At 41.7% G+C, this 14,787-nt stretch overlaps 1 protein-coding gene across 3 annotated transcripts; it reads left to right on the forward strand.

Annotated features, from left to right (window-relative positions):
• The first annotated feature begins 1,287 nt into the window (after window positions 1–1,287).
• On the forward strand, window positions 1,288–14,118 carry UBLCP1 (ubiquitin like domain containing CTD phosphatase 1). 3 transcript variants are annotated; one of them, XM_071443466.1, is made up of 11 exons: window positions 1,288–1,348; window positions 3,686–3,879; window positions 4,722–4,813; window positions 5,220–5,305; window positions 5,394–5,509; window positions 6,524–6,622; window positions 7,568–7,605; window positions 9,720–9,818; window positions 10,234–10,350; window positions 11,635–11,762; window positions 13,098–14,118. In XM_071443466.1, the coding sequence occupies exons 2-11, from the start codon at window positions 3,726–3,728 to the stop codon at window positions 13,123–13,125; spliced, it is 957 nt and encodes a 318-aa protein (XP_071299567.1). In that variant the 5' UTR covers window positions 1,288–1,348; window positions 3,686–3,725; the 3' UTR covers window positions 13,126–14,118. The 3 variants fall into 3 exon arrangements, with proteins under 3 accessions (XP_071299567.1, XP_071299566.1, XP_071299565.1); XM_071443465.1 differs by having other exon boundaries at window positions 1,293–1,406; window positions 3,689–3,879; XM_071443464.1 differs by having other exon boundaries at window positions 1,294–1,406.
• Window positions 14,119–14,787: the final 669 nt, after the last annotated feature.

Below are 14,787 nucleotides of genomic sequence, written 5' to 3' on the forward strand. Positions count from 1 at the left end.
CTTATTACCAAGTTAAACAGGAAAAAATATCTAACCTCTCAATACTGCAAGACATAAGGTACTGGAGGACTGCAACCTTCACTTCCTTCCTCAAATTTAACACCACCTCTACTGACACCAAGCTGAACCAGTCTCTGTCACCTCCACGTGATTTCACATAAGAAACCACACTTTACCACAGATAATGTTCTTCCCTATAAACTATTTCTGCAAAGCAGAACCGCTTTGCAGAAAAAGGTCACTTTGTGGCAAGTCTATTTTTTCCTTCTACATCTGTTGCCTGAGCACAGAACCACTGCAGTTGAAGGCAGTTCCCAAGAACCCCAACAGGAATCAAGAAGTGTCAACAGACACCAAATGTGCCTGTAGAGTCAGCTTTAGGAGCAAAGAGAGTTTTGAGTCATAGAATCACAGAATGGTTTGGCTTGGAAGGGACCTTAAGAATAATTTCCTTCCAAACCCCCAGATGTGGGAAGACACCTTCCCCCGGACCAGGCTGCTCAGAGCTCCATCCAGTCTGGTCCTGGACACTCCCAGCGATGGGACAGACACAGCTCCTCTGGAAAACCTGTTCCAGGGCCTCACTACCCTCACAGAAAATATTTTCTTGCTAATATCCAATCTAAACCCACTGTCTTTCAGTTTGAAACCAATCCCCCTTGTCCTATCTCTCCAGGCCACCATAAAGAGTCTCTCTCCAGCTTTCTTGTCATCTCCCTTCAGGTCCTGGAAGGCTGCAATTAGGTGGCCCTGAAACCTTCCCTTCTCCAAGCTGAACAAATCCCAACTCTCGCAGCCTTTCCTCCCAGCAGAGCTGCTCCATCCCTCTGATCATCCTGGTGCCTCCTCTGCACTCACTCAAGCAGCTCCACGTCCTTCCTGTGCTGGGACCCCAGAACTGGGGGCAGCTCCGCAGGGTCTCAGATCCCTGGGCACAGAACAATATGAATAAACAAAAGGTAACAGACAATAAACTCCTTTCACAGCCGGCAGTGTAAGACACACTCATGCCAGCAAGCTGCCCGTGCTAGAGCCGCCTCTCCGGCCTCCCCGGAGAGAGGCCTCAGGCGGGCGCTGAGGGGGCGAGGGCTCCGCAGTGCCGGCCGCGGCGTTCCCTGCCGGTCGGCTGCGTGAGCCCGCCGGAGCAGCCCCGCGGAGCTCCTGTTCCCCCGCCCGGGGCCCGACCCGCAGCGCTGCCCGCCCTCGCCCGGCGCTGCCCGGGCCCCGCTCGGGGCCGGCGGTTCCCCCGGGCCGGCCCCGCGCACATCCGGGCCCCTCCCGCTTCCGCCGCGCGCCAGTTCCGCTTCCTGCGCGGCGGAGCGGGGACGGAGCCGGTCCCGCTGCCGGGGTGAGCGCCCGCTCCGCGCTGCCAGGGCGGGGGCGGATCGGCGGCCCCGCACAGCCCGGTGGGTGCGGCGGGGGCCGGGGGGAGGCCGGGCAGGGCCGGGGGGCCGGGGGCGGGCGGGTGTCGCGGCCGGGCCGGTGCCCCCGCGGGGCGGGAGCGGCTCCGCAGCCCCGCGGCCGCCGCAGCCCCGAGCGGGCGCTCCCGGCCGGGCCGCGCCGCTGCCGGGGCAGCCTCGGCGGGGCAGGAGAGCCCCGCTGGCACCGAGCAGCTGCCGGCCCCGATCCCCGTCCCGCACCTGTCACGGTGCGGTGGGAAGGGCGGCCCGAGCGCTCCGCGGGCGCCTGGGGTGCTTTGGGGGGTTCGGGTTTATGGTGCTTAGCGGAACACAGAGATGTGGATGCCTGTCTTCGGAATAGTCCCAGGAAAGTGCTGTAGTGCTGCAATTTAACAGCAGAACTCGAATGCTTTCTCTGAGCCGTGGCTTTCCAGCCCATTGGGTCTTGGAGGCCCAAGGGTCTTGTAAAGGCTGGGAAGATTAAATTAACCAAAGGAAGCAAAATTGGCTTTAGGTCTGCACAGCACCCAGCCCCGATGGTGGAGCCCTTGGTAATCCCTGTGTCTTTTTCTGCTCCCAAATAATTTTCCCATTTTCCTTGATTCGGACCCCTGAGTGTTTTGGCAGTGAATAAAAGTGTCTTGTTTCCTATAGCATTTGTCGTGACAGAGCTATAGATCTGTAAGGAGTGAGAGTTGGTCAGGTGCTCAGCTTTGCAGGGATGATCTTTTAGTTTAGCCCTGGATAGAGACTGCAGAAGTTTTCTGACAGTTCTTGCCCTGTGCATGTCCTTGCAGAATGATTTGAGCTGTATGGTACAGGTAAGGAAACAGACAATAAACTCTCCTTTCTGACTTAGTCTAAAGATTATGGACAGGAATAATTCATGATAATAACACTGTGTGTAAACACCATACAGCCTTAGCCTCAGTAGAATTTCTTAGTGCTTCTTAGACCCCCTTTTCATGAGTCTTTTTCACTGTGTCATGCCAGGTCCCAGTCTGATTTGACAATTTTTGGGAAAAAAATAAATTCATTTCCCAGTGATACAAGTTTTCCTCTTCAATTTGTTTTCAGGGCTCTTAGAGGGAATAGTGTGGAGGTGAGGTTTGTAGTGTCCTTAGCAAGGAGGTTGTATCCAGACTAATTCTCATCTGCTCTGAGATTGGTGGCTATGCCTGAGCAATTACAGGATTGTTCCCCATAGCCTTTACTGTGGAAAAGAGAGATTTTTTTTCTGAGTGTGGGTAATCTCTGAGAATACAAAGCCAGAGAGGAAGAAGGATCAGAGTTTTGGCTTCTGAGATTTTTTAGAATTGCTAGACCTGCATTTCTTGAAGGTTGATAACCCTAGATTTTTCACAGATCTGCTCTCTTTTTGAATATCAGTCATTTGAGGACAATTTCACCATCAGTGGTGCAGAGGCCTTCTCTGCATCTCCTGACTATCTGTAGCAGCCTTTTCATACCTTTCTATCTCCTTGATTCTATTTCTAAGCCCTAACAGAGAAAAAACATGTTCTTCCTTTTGCATTAAGCTAAAAATCTTGTTTTTCTGCTGTGTTTAATGTAGGACTAAACTGTTAAATACAATTTGTATAAACGATGCTGTGTAAATTAAAGATAGTATAATTATGGTTATTTTGTCAGCACTGCAATGAAAGTGCAGCTCTCTGGGTGTAATTGCATTGTGTGGGTGTGTGTTTTGGCTTTGTTTTCAAATTCCTGCTTTGATATTGCTACAGTGAGATGTAACCTGGGGTGTGCATTGCTGCAGGTATTGCACAGTGGAAGGGATTAGAGAAATCCAGTGCCAAAAATGGACTGTTGGGCTCAGAACTATTTTTATGGGCTTATATATGCTAGGGATTTCATATTTGCTGTTGTGTTATTACATCTGTAAAGGCACCCATGGCTGGTTTGGTTGCATAAGTGTTGCAGAGGACATTTCTGAGCTTTGCAATGGCTTTTGTGGTGCTGCAGTGCTGTGCTTGAGTGTGCAGTGCACAGGCTGTACCTGCACAGAACACCCAGCAGATGTGAATGTGACATTGCTAAAAACATCAAAGTGGAACTCAGAGCCCCAGTTTTAACACTGTTCTTTCTCCCTTTGTTTCAGCGCTTTCTCAACACGTTTATCATCTGCTCAGGGGAAACAAACAGCTCTTTGATGTCCAATATAATAAAGAATCAAGAATGCTTTAAGTAGATGTGGTGGTTTGTCTTGTGGAAAGAGTGGTTCTCCTCTTTCTTCCTTACATGATCTTTGTGTTTCCCTCCTGCAGCAGATTTTTCAGACAGTAACACTGAACATATGCTTCAAGGATGTCTCTCTCTCTCATAATAAAATGGGGTGGCCAGGAGTACACGATAACCTCTCTGTCAGAAGAAGACACAGTGTTGGACCTGAAACAGTCTCTGAAGGGCCTCACTGGAGTGTTACCAGAGCGTCAGAAACTGCTTGGGCTTAAAATGAAGGGTAACTCTCCTTCTTTACTGCTCTTGGGGATGTGCCTGAGGTGTTTAAGGACAAACATCCCCTAATCCTAGGCAGGATGTGTGCACTAACAGAGCATCCACTTCCCACTTGTAGCTCTGGAATGAACATTAATACAGATACTTCCTACATCACTGAATATTGTTTATTATTAATAAACAATATTCATCTGTCTGGTCATTTTTTAGTGCTTCACACTGCCCTGTCTTAGTGGGGAGGAGAATTGGGGGCAAAAAAGTAAACCTCATGGGTTGAGAAAGAGTTCCATGACTGAAAGATAATAAAATAGTACATAATACTAATTATTATAATAACAGTAATGAAAAGAGGAGAAAGAGGCATAAAACCCAAGAGAAACCAGTGCCACAATGCAGTTGCTCACCACCCACTGACCAATGCCCATCCAGTCCCTGAGCAGCAGTCGGTGTCTCCCAGCCAATTCCCCCCTGTTCATACTCTGGGCATGAGGTTCTGTGCTGTGGAATATCCCTTTGCCCACTTCCCCCAGCTCCTTATGCACCTGCTCACTGTCAGAGCACAGGAAACTGAAAAGTCCTTGATTTAGAGCAAGCACTGCTTGGCACCAACTAAACCATTGGTGTGCCATCAACATTATTATCAAATCAAACCCAAAACACAGCACTGCAGCAGTTACCATGAAGAAAATCAACTCAGTCCCAGCCAAAACCAAGACACTGTATGTGGAAGATTATGATAACACAGCTTGGCATAGCTCATATTTTACAGGAAGCTTATTTCACATGGAATGTATTGACATTTTTCTGAAATCTTTACCTCAATTAAAAAAAAAAATTGCATTACAGGCAAACCTGCAGATGATGATGTTAAGCTTGGAGCCCTAAAGTTGAAACCAAATACTAAGATAATGATGATGGGCACTCGTGAAGAGAGTTTGGTAAATAATTTGCTTGTTTATTGGTTAAACAGGAAAAATGCTTTGTGTCTCCTAACTGTGATTTTAAATTTTGACTATTCCAGTCATCATTTTATAAAATGATAGTATAATAGATTTCTGTTGGCATTTTTAGTGTAAAATAAACTTTGCTGCAGACTCTCAGAGCAGTGTACTTATGAAACTCCTGTGGTGTTCTGTACTTGAAGTACAAACCTATTATTGTGATATTGACTTCTTAAATCTGAACAGTCATCAGTATACTTAAATAATGCTTTCCACTAGTAAAGTGAAACAATTTTGGTTAAATAGTATTCCTGCCTTGCAATGTGCAGTAACAGAAACTTGATATGCATTGTTATTTTTCCTCTCTGATCGTTGTTATCTTTTATTATTTTTATTCCTCTAGGAAGATGTCCTTGGGCCGCCTCCAGATAATGATGATGTGGTCAATGACTTTGATATTGAAGAGGAAGTTGTGGAAGTAGAAAACAGGTTAGGAGTTCAAGCTGTTAAAACAGTTTGTTATTGACTGTAGAAAGTACATTTTAATTAACTGTAACTTTTTGCACTGTTACATCAGGGAAGAAAATCTACTAAAAATTTCCCGTAGAGTTAAAGAATACAAAGTGGAAATTCTGAATCCTCCTAGAGAAGGAAAAAAGCTGCTGGTGCTAGATGTTGATTATACACTATTTGGTGAGTTTTTATGCAATTTTTGGGTTTTGTTTGTTTGACAACTCAATTTATTTGCCAGATCAGGTTTCTTGATTTCTGCTTTGTATGATTTTGTGGTCTTTTGTTCACATTTTAAAAAGCATTTTAAAATGTTGCATGTTGTTGATTTTAGTGCAGCAGTTCTTTAATTGCTGCAAAAAGCAGCAATTTAGTCTTCTCTGCTGATAGTCTTTCCCTTGACACCTTGTATCTTGACCATCACAGTAGCTTGGCAAGATGCTGTAAAATAATGATCCCATTCTGTACCTGATTGACTCTACTCTGGGGGGGGTGTGGGAGAACAGCTTCAAATTTTATTTACATACCATTCACAAAAACATGTTTTACTTGAAAATTCTGCCAAGCTGGTTTTTTTTGAAAGCCAGAATTTTCCTTCTAACTTAACTTTCTAGTTTGTAGGTGTGCCATGGCAGCATGACTGTGAGGAGTAAATAATACCTTCCCTTTTCCTTAGTTTTCCTTTTTGATGACTTTTGTTTCCAATCTGACTTTAAAATTCAGCCTATTTCTAAGCTTAAAATTTTTATTGAGAGGTCTTCTGCTGGCAGATTTTACAGCAGTTTTGGATTTGGAGCAGGAATGTTTGCATCTCTGAAATGAGCTTGATGTATGTTCATGCAATTAACTGGACTAGGGCTGAAGGAATCTGTTTCATATCTGGCCAGTTACTAATTTGTTAAGTGCACAGATGATTTGCCCTGACTCTTCAAAGATATTCCTACTCAGAGATCTCTTGATTTAATTATTGCTAAGCCCTCGAGTAGCTGTGAGACCAACAGATAAATATTCCCTCTGCTTTGTCTTTCCACCTTTAAAATGGGCATGGGAGTTTGATATCAAATCATTCATGACCTTAAAGTGCTTCAGTGCTCCCCTCATGAAACTCTTTGAGTCTCTGGATAGAAAGGAAAATCAGATGGGCTTTAATAGCTAATACTTTAATACTGAATTGTTTATATCTTATATTCTGTTTAGACCACAGGTCATGTGCTGAAACTGGGGTAGAGCTGATGAGGCCATACCTTCATGAATTCCTGACTTCTGCATATGAGGACTATGATATTGTAATTTGGTGTAAGTATTATACTCTGTGCCTAAGAATTTATTGTAAATTGTCATCCAGAGCAGGGACTCCAGGTGGGAGGTTTTCATATTGCTTTTTAGTGTGAGTCACAAGATCTAAAATGATACAGAAACGTTTGGCTGTAATTTGCACAACTATTAGAGATATTTTAGAAAAATACCAATTCTTATGTGAAAAAGCCCCACATACTGCTCACAAGAATGGGTCTAGTCACAAGATAAAGCTAGCATCACTTTACTGCTATTATTTTGTACAAAGAAACAGAACTCTATAATCAACATTAGAACAGTGCTTCATAGTGATTTTACAAATAATCTCAATGCAGACCACACATAGTGAGCTGCCAAATGACCCAAACTCTCCTGTCTGCAGGGGTGGTTGCTTGATTCTTTGCATTCTAGTTCAATTCCTGTCCAACAGCTGGAGAACAGACTTTAGCCAGTGCAGGGTTCAAACCATATTAAAATTGTGTGACAAAATTCCATTTTCATAGTCTTGAACAATGTTTCTCCATGTTCTTAGACCAGCAGGCAGTTTGATACTTTGTTCTTTCCAAATTTTATGTATTCCTATCATTGCTTCCAGGAGGAAATCCTGCACAGGCAGTGAGGTTGCTCAAGCCAGGTGTATCCATAGTCTTACAGGCTGTGGTTCAGTAACAACTGATCTAGAAAATGGTATAAATATTTGCAGTGCTTCATCTAGTTGTTCATTTGAAAAGTAAGCTTTTCCAAACAAAAATAGGCTTCCCTGATAAAAGACTTTCTTTAAGACCCTAAAAGTTGCAACAAAAGTGGATCTATCTAAAATTAAATTTTGTGTAAAAATTTGACATATTGAGTGAACAAGTTCTTAGCTTATTTCTTTTTTTTTTTTTGCCTGCCAATGACTTATTTTGATAAAGTATTCTTTCTGTTTTCTCCCTTTTGTTTCAGCTGCTACTAATATGAAGTGGATTGAAGCCAAAATGAAAGTAAGTTGCTCTGAAAACATCTGATTTGTTTCTGGTCTGGGTAACCATTCATGCACTTGTGCTTATGCTCAGCATTGTAGAGCAGGTTAGAAACAGGGGAGGTTGTATGAATCATAACCTGAGTTGTTTCAATTTCCATAGTCACTTGAAATTATCTTGATCACAAAACTAGATTGAATCTAATTTTAGAATTCCACACAAACTATCAGCAGTAGGTGTTAAATTTAGCAGAACTAAACACAAGTCAGTACCTGCTGAAACTTGGATTTGTCACGCAGCCCTGCACAGTTGCTTTCATCTTACCTCTAATTATAGAGCTCCAGTCTTTAAATGTGATTTTTTTTAAAGGAACAGACAGATGTGACATGCTGGAGTAGGTTATCAAGAGGAAACTCTTCTCATATTTATCTTTACCTCTTGCAGCTGGGGATTCTGTTGCTTCCTCTGCCTTATTAAACATCCCATAAGAGCTCTTTCATTTTCTGGTTTCTTCCCCACTGGAATCAGGCAGGAAGCCAGTTTTGAACAGCTGACCTCATGGTAAACATATTTACAGTCAGGCTTAGCTGTAAATCTAATGAGCTTACTAAGAATTGCTGTGTGTTTGGTTGGTGGGTTAGGGGTTTTTTTAGGCTTAAAAATCAAAAGTTGTTTCCATTCCAGGAAAAACCTTTCCAAATTTAAGCTTTTACTATGCACTGTTTTTCAGGCTTTCACAGAGCAAAACACATTTTTGCAGTGTTCTCTTCCTCAAAATAATTAATTCCCACCACCTTTTCTAAACAAAAATGCCTCTTAGAAATGAGACTCTTTAGTCAGAACTGTGAAGTGGAGTTAGTGCAAGTAAAATCAGTGCTGAGCCTTGCAAACATTGCATTCTTGTGTCACATATTTATCCTGTGTTGTCACAGTAGTGCTAGGACTCAGTCTTGTGAAAAATCATTGTTCAAAACTGGGTTCTTCCCCCTGCACTGGTCACCTTTCTGCATTTCCAGGTTGCTTTTCCAACCCTCCTCCTGAGCCCTGATCCACTGAGATTCCTGCCACTAGATGCCACTTTCTGTTTCTCCTTAAACTGATGGCACCAGGGGTGCTTCCCTACCAGAGTTTCACTTTTGGTCAGGGAGCTGTGATTCCAGCAATAGTTGGCATTACAGTTTCTGGTTTAAAATACAAAGCAGGAACAGCATTTAAAAGAAGGGAGTATCAGACAAGCAAATTTAATCTCTCAGTTACCACCCTTTTATGCCTGAAATTCAAACATTCTAGAACAGCTGGTTCTGTCAGTGTAACCGGATACTGACCCAGGGAGGTAGAGCATTTCATTTGCAAGATTGCATTTTTAAATAAAAGCAAATCAGGTAAGTGTGGCTGGATAGTTGCAGAAGAGCTGCTGCAGTGGGTATTTTCTCCCTGTTACACAGGTTTGCATATTGCTGCTGTTTCACACACCAGAACTTGTCAGCAATATCTGTGTTGCACCATATCAGCAGATTTTACTGGTACTTTTCAGCTTTGGAAAGGATTTGAAATGGAAATGATGCTCCCTGATCTAGTCTTAAGTTTTTTATTTCTAGAAAGGTTGTTTTACTTAGAGTGTTTCAGGAGTTACCAAATCTTAAAAGTGCAAATTGACACTAATACTGGTTATCTTGGACATGTGCAGGAGGGAGCAGTGACAGTGAGATGTTCCTGGGTATTCCATCTTGGATTAGGCTGTGATTTGTGCAAATCACTGTGAGGAACAAAGAGCAGCCAGAACACAATTGCTGGAAGGTTAAGTTGAGGTGTGGAGAACTTGTGAGTGGCTGTGCATGAAGGTTTGAGCAAAACCTCTCTCTATTTTGGCTTCTCTGCAAAGTTGCTTTGATTTTCTGCCAGCATCAGCTGTTAAGTTCCTGATATTAAACACTAAAAATAAATCCCTGTGTGCACTTTTATGATCCCCATTATGTAACAAATGCAAATTTCCCCAGGTATCTATTTTTAGTGTGTCTCTGATAAACCTCCACAGCTCACCCCGTGACAAACAATCTACTATAATTGTGGTTCCAGTTGTCGAGCAGTAAAACTGCCATAATTAGAAGCTTTAATCATAAATCTTTGTGATGCAGGAGCTTGGGGTGAGTACCAATGCAAACTACAAGATCACTTTCATGCTGGACAGTGCTGCCATGATAACAGTGCACACTCCTCGGAGAGGACTAATAGATGTAAGTACCAATTTTTATCCTAATCTTGTTCTACATTCAGCTGGCATTTTATCCCACCCCTTTAAATTACTCAACAAAAAAAAGTTGTTCAGGAATTTTCATGCAATAAAACTGCAAGAATCTTGGAACCACTTCTTTACTGGAAGTCTCTATTCATGTTTTGAGTGATATCTTTAGATTTCACAGCTTTCAAACCAAACAGTAGGTGAATGTTGCAAGAAAACTTAGTGCCAACAGAAGGGTATTTATATTATTTCACATCTTCCTTTGTTAAAGCCAAACTACTTGCTAATGGTAAAGCAAAAGAATACAAGTGTTCATTCAAGTTAGGGCTCAGGTTCCTGTAGATGGCATTTTCATGTCCTGCACGTGATCTGATTTACCTGAGATACCTTGTATTGTGTTGTGTTTGCAGGTGAAGCCTCTTGGTGTTATCTGGGGAAAGTTTTCAGAATATTACAGCAAAAAAAATACTATTATGTTTGATGATATTGGCCGAAACTTCCTGATGAACCCACAGAATGGACTCAAGGTAATGGAAACTGGAATTTTCATTTACTGCTACTTTTTCTTGATACTTCAAGTAGTACTTTCTCCTACTTCTTTGCTGCAGCATAAAGAAAGACTATTTTTAACTAGCAATGATGCATGTTTTGTTAAATCTGTTAATTCACAGTGCCATTTGTCTGGCTTAGTATTTCCCTAATAACAGTATTAAATAAACCTTGTGTCACTATTAAGCATTTAATAGATTACCAAAATCAATGAAATTCTTATTTCTGCCTAAGTTATAGCTGCAAGCTGTAATCAAGCTGGGCATTGCTGACAGGCACCATTGAAAATGTGTTGTTCAATCTCCAGAGTGGTCATATTCAAAAATAAGTCAAATAACAAATGGCTGTACTTCATGATAGTATGACAGGATAATCACAAGTATTCTATATGAGAAATAATTAGTACCTTGAGCCACTTTAACTATAGAACAGCAAATATTTCATTTTATATAACTGTCAACCAGTGTGTGCTGGTTCTGAATAAGAGTGCAGCTTAAATTTCTACATACAGTAGCAGTAAAACAACTTGCATAAATCTCTCTAAAAAAGAAAAGATGTTTTCAAATGCAGAAGTTCAAGATGGTATCTCTTTGAAAGTATCCACAATGTGAAGAGAAGAGCAGCTGATGAGATCTAACAAGATTATCTTAACTGGAAGGAGAATCAGGAATAGCAAAGATCTTGCTGGAAGGGGATTATCCAGAGGTCCCTCTAGCTCAGATTGGAAAAATGTTTGTCAAAGTGTTGTTAACAGCTGCAGACAAGAGCACTGAATCACTAAAACAAGGCCCAGGTATAATGTATTCCAAGCTTTGCTTCTGATACCTCATTTCACAACAGCTCTGGTTGTAGCCAAAGGCTTTTTGCTGAAAAAAATCTGGTTCCAATGATACCACACAACTCACAATGCTGAGCTGAAAACCCCTCCTGCAAAAATCTCTGTGAAATCAATTTTAAATGCGGCACTCCATTCCAGATCATTTTATCAGTGTGTCTGAGGGGGAAGGCTTGAAGAAGTGTAAGGGAAAATAATTTTTTTCTGGTTGGTGCAAGGTAAAAACTCCTCAGTCCCATTTGCATGAACAGGACAAATTGGATCTGACCACTACTGGAAAAGGGTTTTTTTCCTCTTCCCTGTTAAAAGGTATAACTTGTCATAGTACTGAAAATATATTTTAGTCAGGTGGTAAGTGATAGAGAATCTAAACCATTTTTTCCTTCTGTGAGCAAATGGTTATACCCAGTTTCTTTCTTTTGTATAGATAAGGCCTTTTATGAAAGCACATTTAAATCGGGATAAAGACAAGGAGCTTCTAAAGCTCACCCAGTACCTCAAAGAAATAGCAAAATTAGATGACTTTTTGGAGCTGAATCACAAACATTGGGAAAGGTAAGAAAAAAGGCAAAATTCTTGCTTCCTTCTGTCCCTGACCCCGGTGTTTTGTTTGAGGTTATCTCTACAAACATCAGAAACAGTGGAACTGATGAACTTTATAACTTACAGTTACAAAGGTCCTTTAGTTTGAGGAGAATTTTAATAGGGCTACATTTGTAGTGTTGGGATAGCTTCCCTAAAATGATAAGATTTTGACAGAATGCATCTGTGTTTTCCTACTACTCCAGTATTCAGCACTGCCAATTATGCATCCTGAAAGGAAGAGAATTTTGAAGGAACGTGGTCCCTGCAAACCTCTTTCTTTCCACCCCAGCAAAGTTAGACTGTGGGTTCAGATCCCAAATCCTTTGTTTTAAGGCAACTTTTCTAGAAGTTCCTTGAAAGCTTTGTTGTGGTAGTGTAGTTCTTAGGCACATCCAGGTGGGGTGGTATTGCAGGATTCATCAGCTCCAAGTAACTGTCTTACAAGCAAAAACAAACTTGGAGTTTTCCAAGTGCATCAGTTAGCATCCTAATTCTTGCTAGAAAGTGATTAACTGAAGGGCCTCAGCAAAATTATTCTTGGTTTTATGCAACAGCCAGAGGGTTCAATGCATGTGAAGAAAAACTGTTGGAAAACCACTCCTTTGGTGTTTAAAAAATGGAGCCTTACAGGCTTGATACAATTTTTCTTTTCTGAATAGAACAGAAAGTGAAATGTTAAACCTTAAAAGCAGTGAAATTCACTGGATATTTCACACTGTCAGTGAAATTGGTTGGATTCTTTCTCCTAGAGTATTTGCAAAGCCTTTCTCACACCATACAGGCAGATTGCTCCAGCTCTGGTGCCAAGAGAGCTGTGAGATCAGAATACAGAAAGCAGTTCAGAGTCACTCAGCTTCTCCAGAGAAGCTGCTGGAGGGCTGTTCTTTTCAGGTTGTGCTGCATCAGTTCATTAAAGTCCTGAATTTATTTGAAGGAGTGCCATTACTAATGGGCCTTTTCATCTTAAAGGATATAAAAGCCACTTCTGCAACTGATGTAATTTTCCATCCTCTTAGCATGAAACAGGTTTCCATTTCCTTCCTCCCTTTTGTTTAAAAAGCCTGATAGAGTCTAACTAGAACATGACTTTGAATTACCGCAAGATAACCTATCGTGGAATTGAAAGATGTTGAAATTAAATAAAAATCATAAGTGCTATTGATTGATTACATTTCTAATTTTTGGTTATCAGTAGAAGGATTGTTGGTGAGAAAAGAAAGCAGAGTCATACTTTGATCTTAAGATCTCAGGTATATTTGTGGCCACCTCTTACTTGGTGAAAAACTCTACTTTTGTTTCTTTCAGGTATCTCTCAAAGAAGCAAGGACAATAACACTAATAAAACTGTGTGGCACTGAATGGAAGGGAACATCACTAAGATCATTGGACTTTTCCTTGCTTTTGTGCTAGAGTATAATAGTGCTGGACACTGGACCCAATGCCAGAACGACTGCTAAACTTGGTCTTCCAGCTGGTTGGTTGTGGGTTTTTTAAAAGATCACAGCAATAAGCTCAAAGTGGGAGAAACAAGTCAGTTGCTTTTTCTTGCATTCAGTTCTGGTGTTACTTCTCAAAATACTTTCCTCTCCTTTGCTGCTGAAGTATAACCATAACCATCAAAGACCAAAACCATTCTGAGACTAGAAAAAAAAATATTTAGACCAAAAATGTTGATTAAAAAGCCAACCTTGGCAGTGTATGAATTGTATAAGTCCTCTATTCCCTCCATCTTTAGAAACAGTCTCCCTCTCCCATTCCAGTATTTAAGTCTATAAATTACAAGTTGTCTAAGTTTGGTATGTATTAGTATGTCAGTGTTTCTCTGTGCAAGACAGTAAGATGGGAAAGTACCACCTCTGTGGCCAGTTTACCCCAGTGTGTGAACTTGTACTATAAAGCAGTGTTTACTGGAAAACTAAGGATTGAAACTTGAGGGAGAGAAACCCACTGTTACTTGATCAGTGAAAAGCAGTCTGCCTGAAAAATCCCCATATCTCAGATAAAGGGTTTAAACCTCAGATGGGAAAGTCACATTCCTAACAAAGCATGAACAAAACCCTTGTTCTCTTCTAGCTAAATCTTGTCAAAGTGCAAACACTGTGTTTAAATACAATATTCAGCCATACTGTTCTTAAAATATCATTTACTTGCGCTGCTTATGCCTGCACTATAGAAGTGTGATGTGACTGCTGTTTGGCATTTCCAACACTTGTGCATTATGCAGTTCATGGATTTGAAAGAAGACTGACCCTTTCAAATAAAAAATGGTATATATTGTTCTTAAGGAACTATAGCAGTTGTGTAAATAATAAATACCTTTTTCATACTTTGCGTCCTGTGCTGCCTTCAGTATTTAGCTTGCATCAGGAACCATCAATAATATTAATTTGGGGGGATTGGAGGATTTGTTTGGATTTCAGAGACACCGGGTTTGCATCAGGAGTTGAGTAAGAGCCTGGTTTGTGCCTCTGTGGATTAGGGACGTGGTGTAGCACCAGGCTGGCCAGGAAAGGAGCCCTGACAGCTCATGTCAGGCTGCCAGGACAGCAGGCACAGATGAGCACGCAAGGCTCCAGCTCAGTGACCTGTCAGAAAACATCCAGGTCCTTGTTCTGTGTGCTTTAGTGCCAACCCCAGGTGCCTTTGACAGAGCAAACCAGAAACCTGATGCATAAAAGTGGTGCTGTAGGTAAGTGTGGAGGGGGAAGAGCTGCAGTTTTGTCTCTAGAGCTGATTTCTGATCAAGGAGCTGAGCCCTGTACAGACAGCACAGGGAGAATCCCTGAGCTTACACCAGTGATCCTTGCCTGGAAAAGCTGCAGCAGCAGAGATCATGGAACTGGGGTGTGGTGCACTGGAGTTCCTTTGACTTTGAACACTGGAAAGAAGTCAAGGCATTGCAGTTAAATCAGCTGTGGAGTTTGTGCTGGGCAAAGAGAGAAAACCAAAACAAGGGAATATATTTAAACATGTGCCTGCATTTTTTTCCTCAAAG

Source organism: Agelaius tricolor, unplaced genomic scaffold (assembly GCF_023055355.1).
Source record: "Agelaius tricolor isolate 1412-34295 unplaced genomic scaffold, bAgeTri1.0.p SCAF_18, whole genome shotgun sequence".
Lineage (NCBI taxonomy): Eukaryota > Metazoa > Chordata > Aves > Passeriformes > Icteridae > Agelaius > Agelaius tricolor.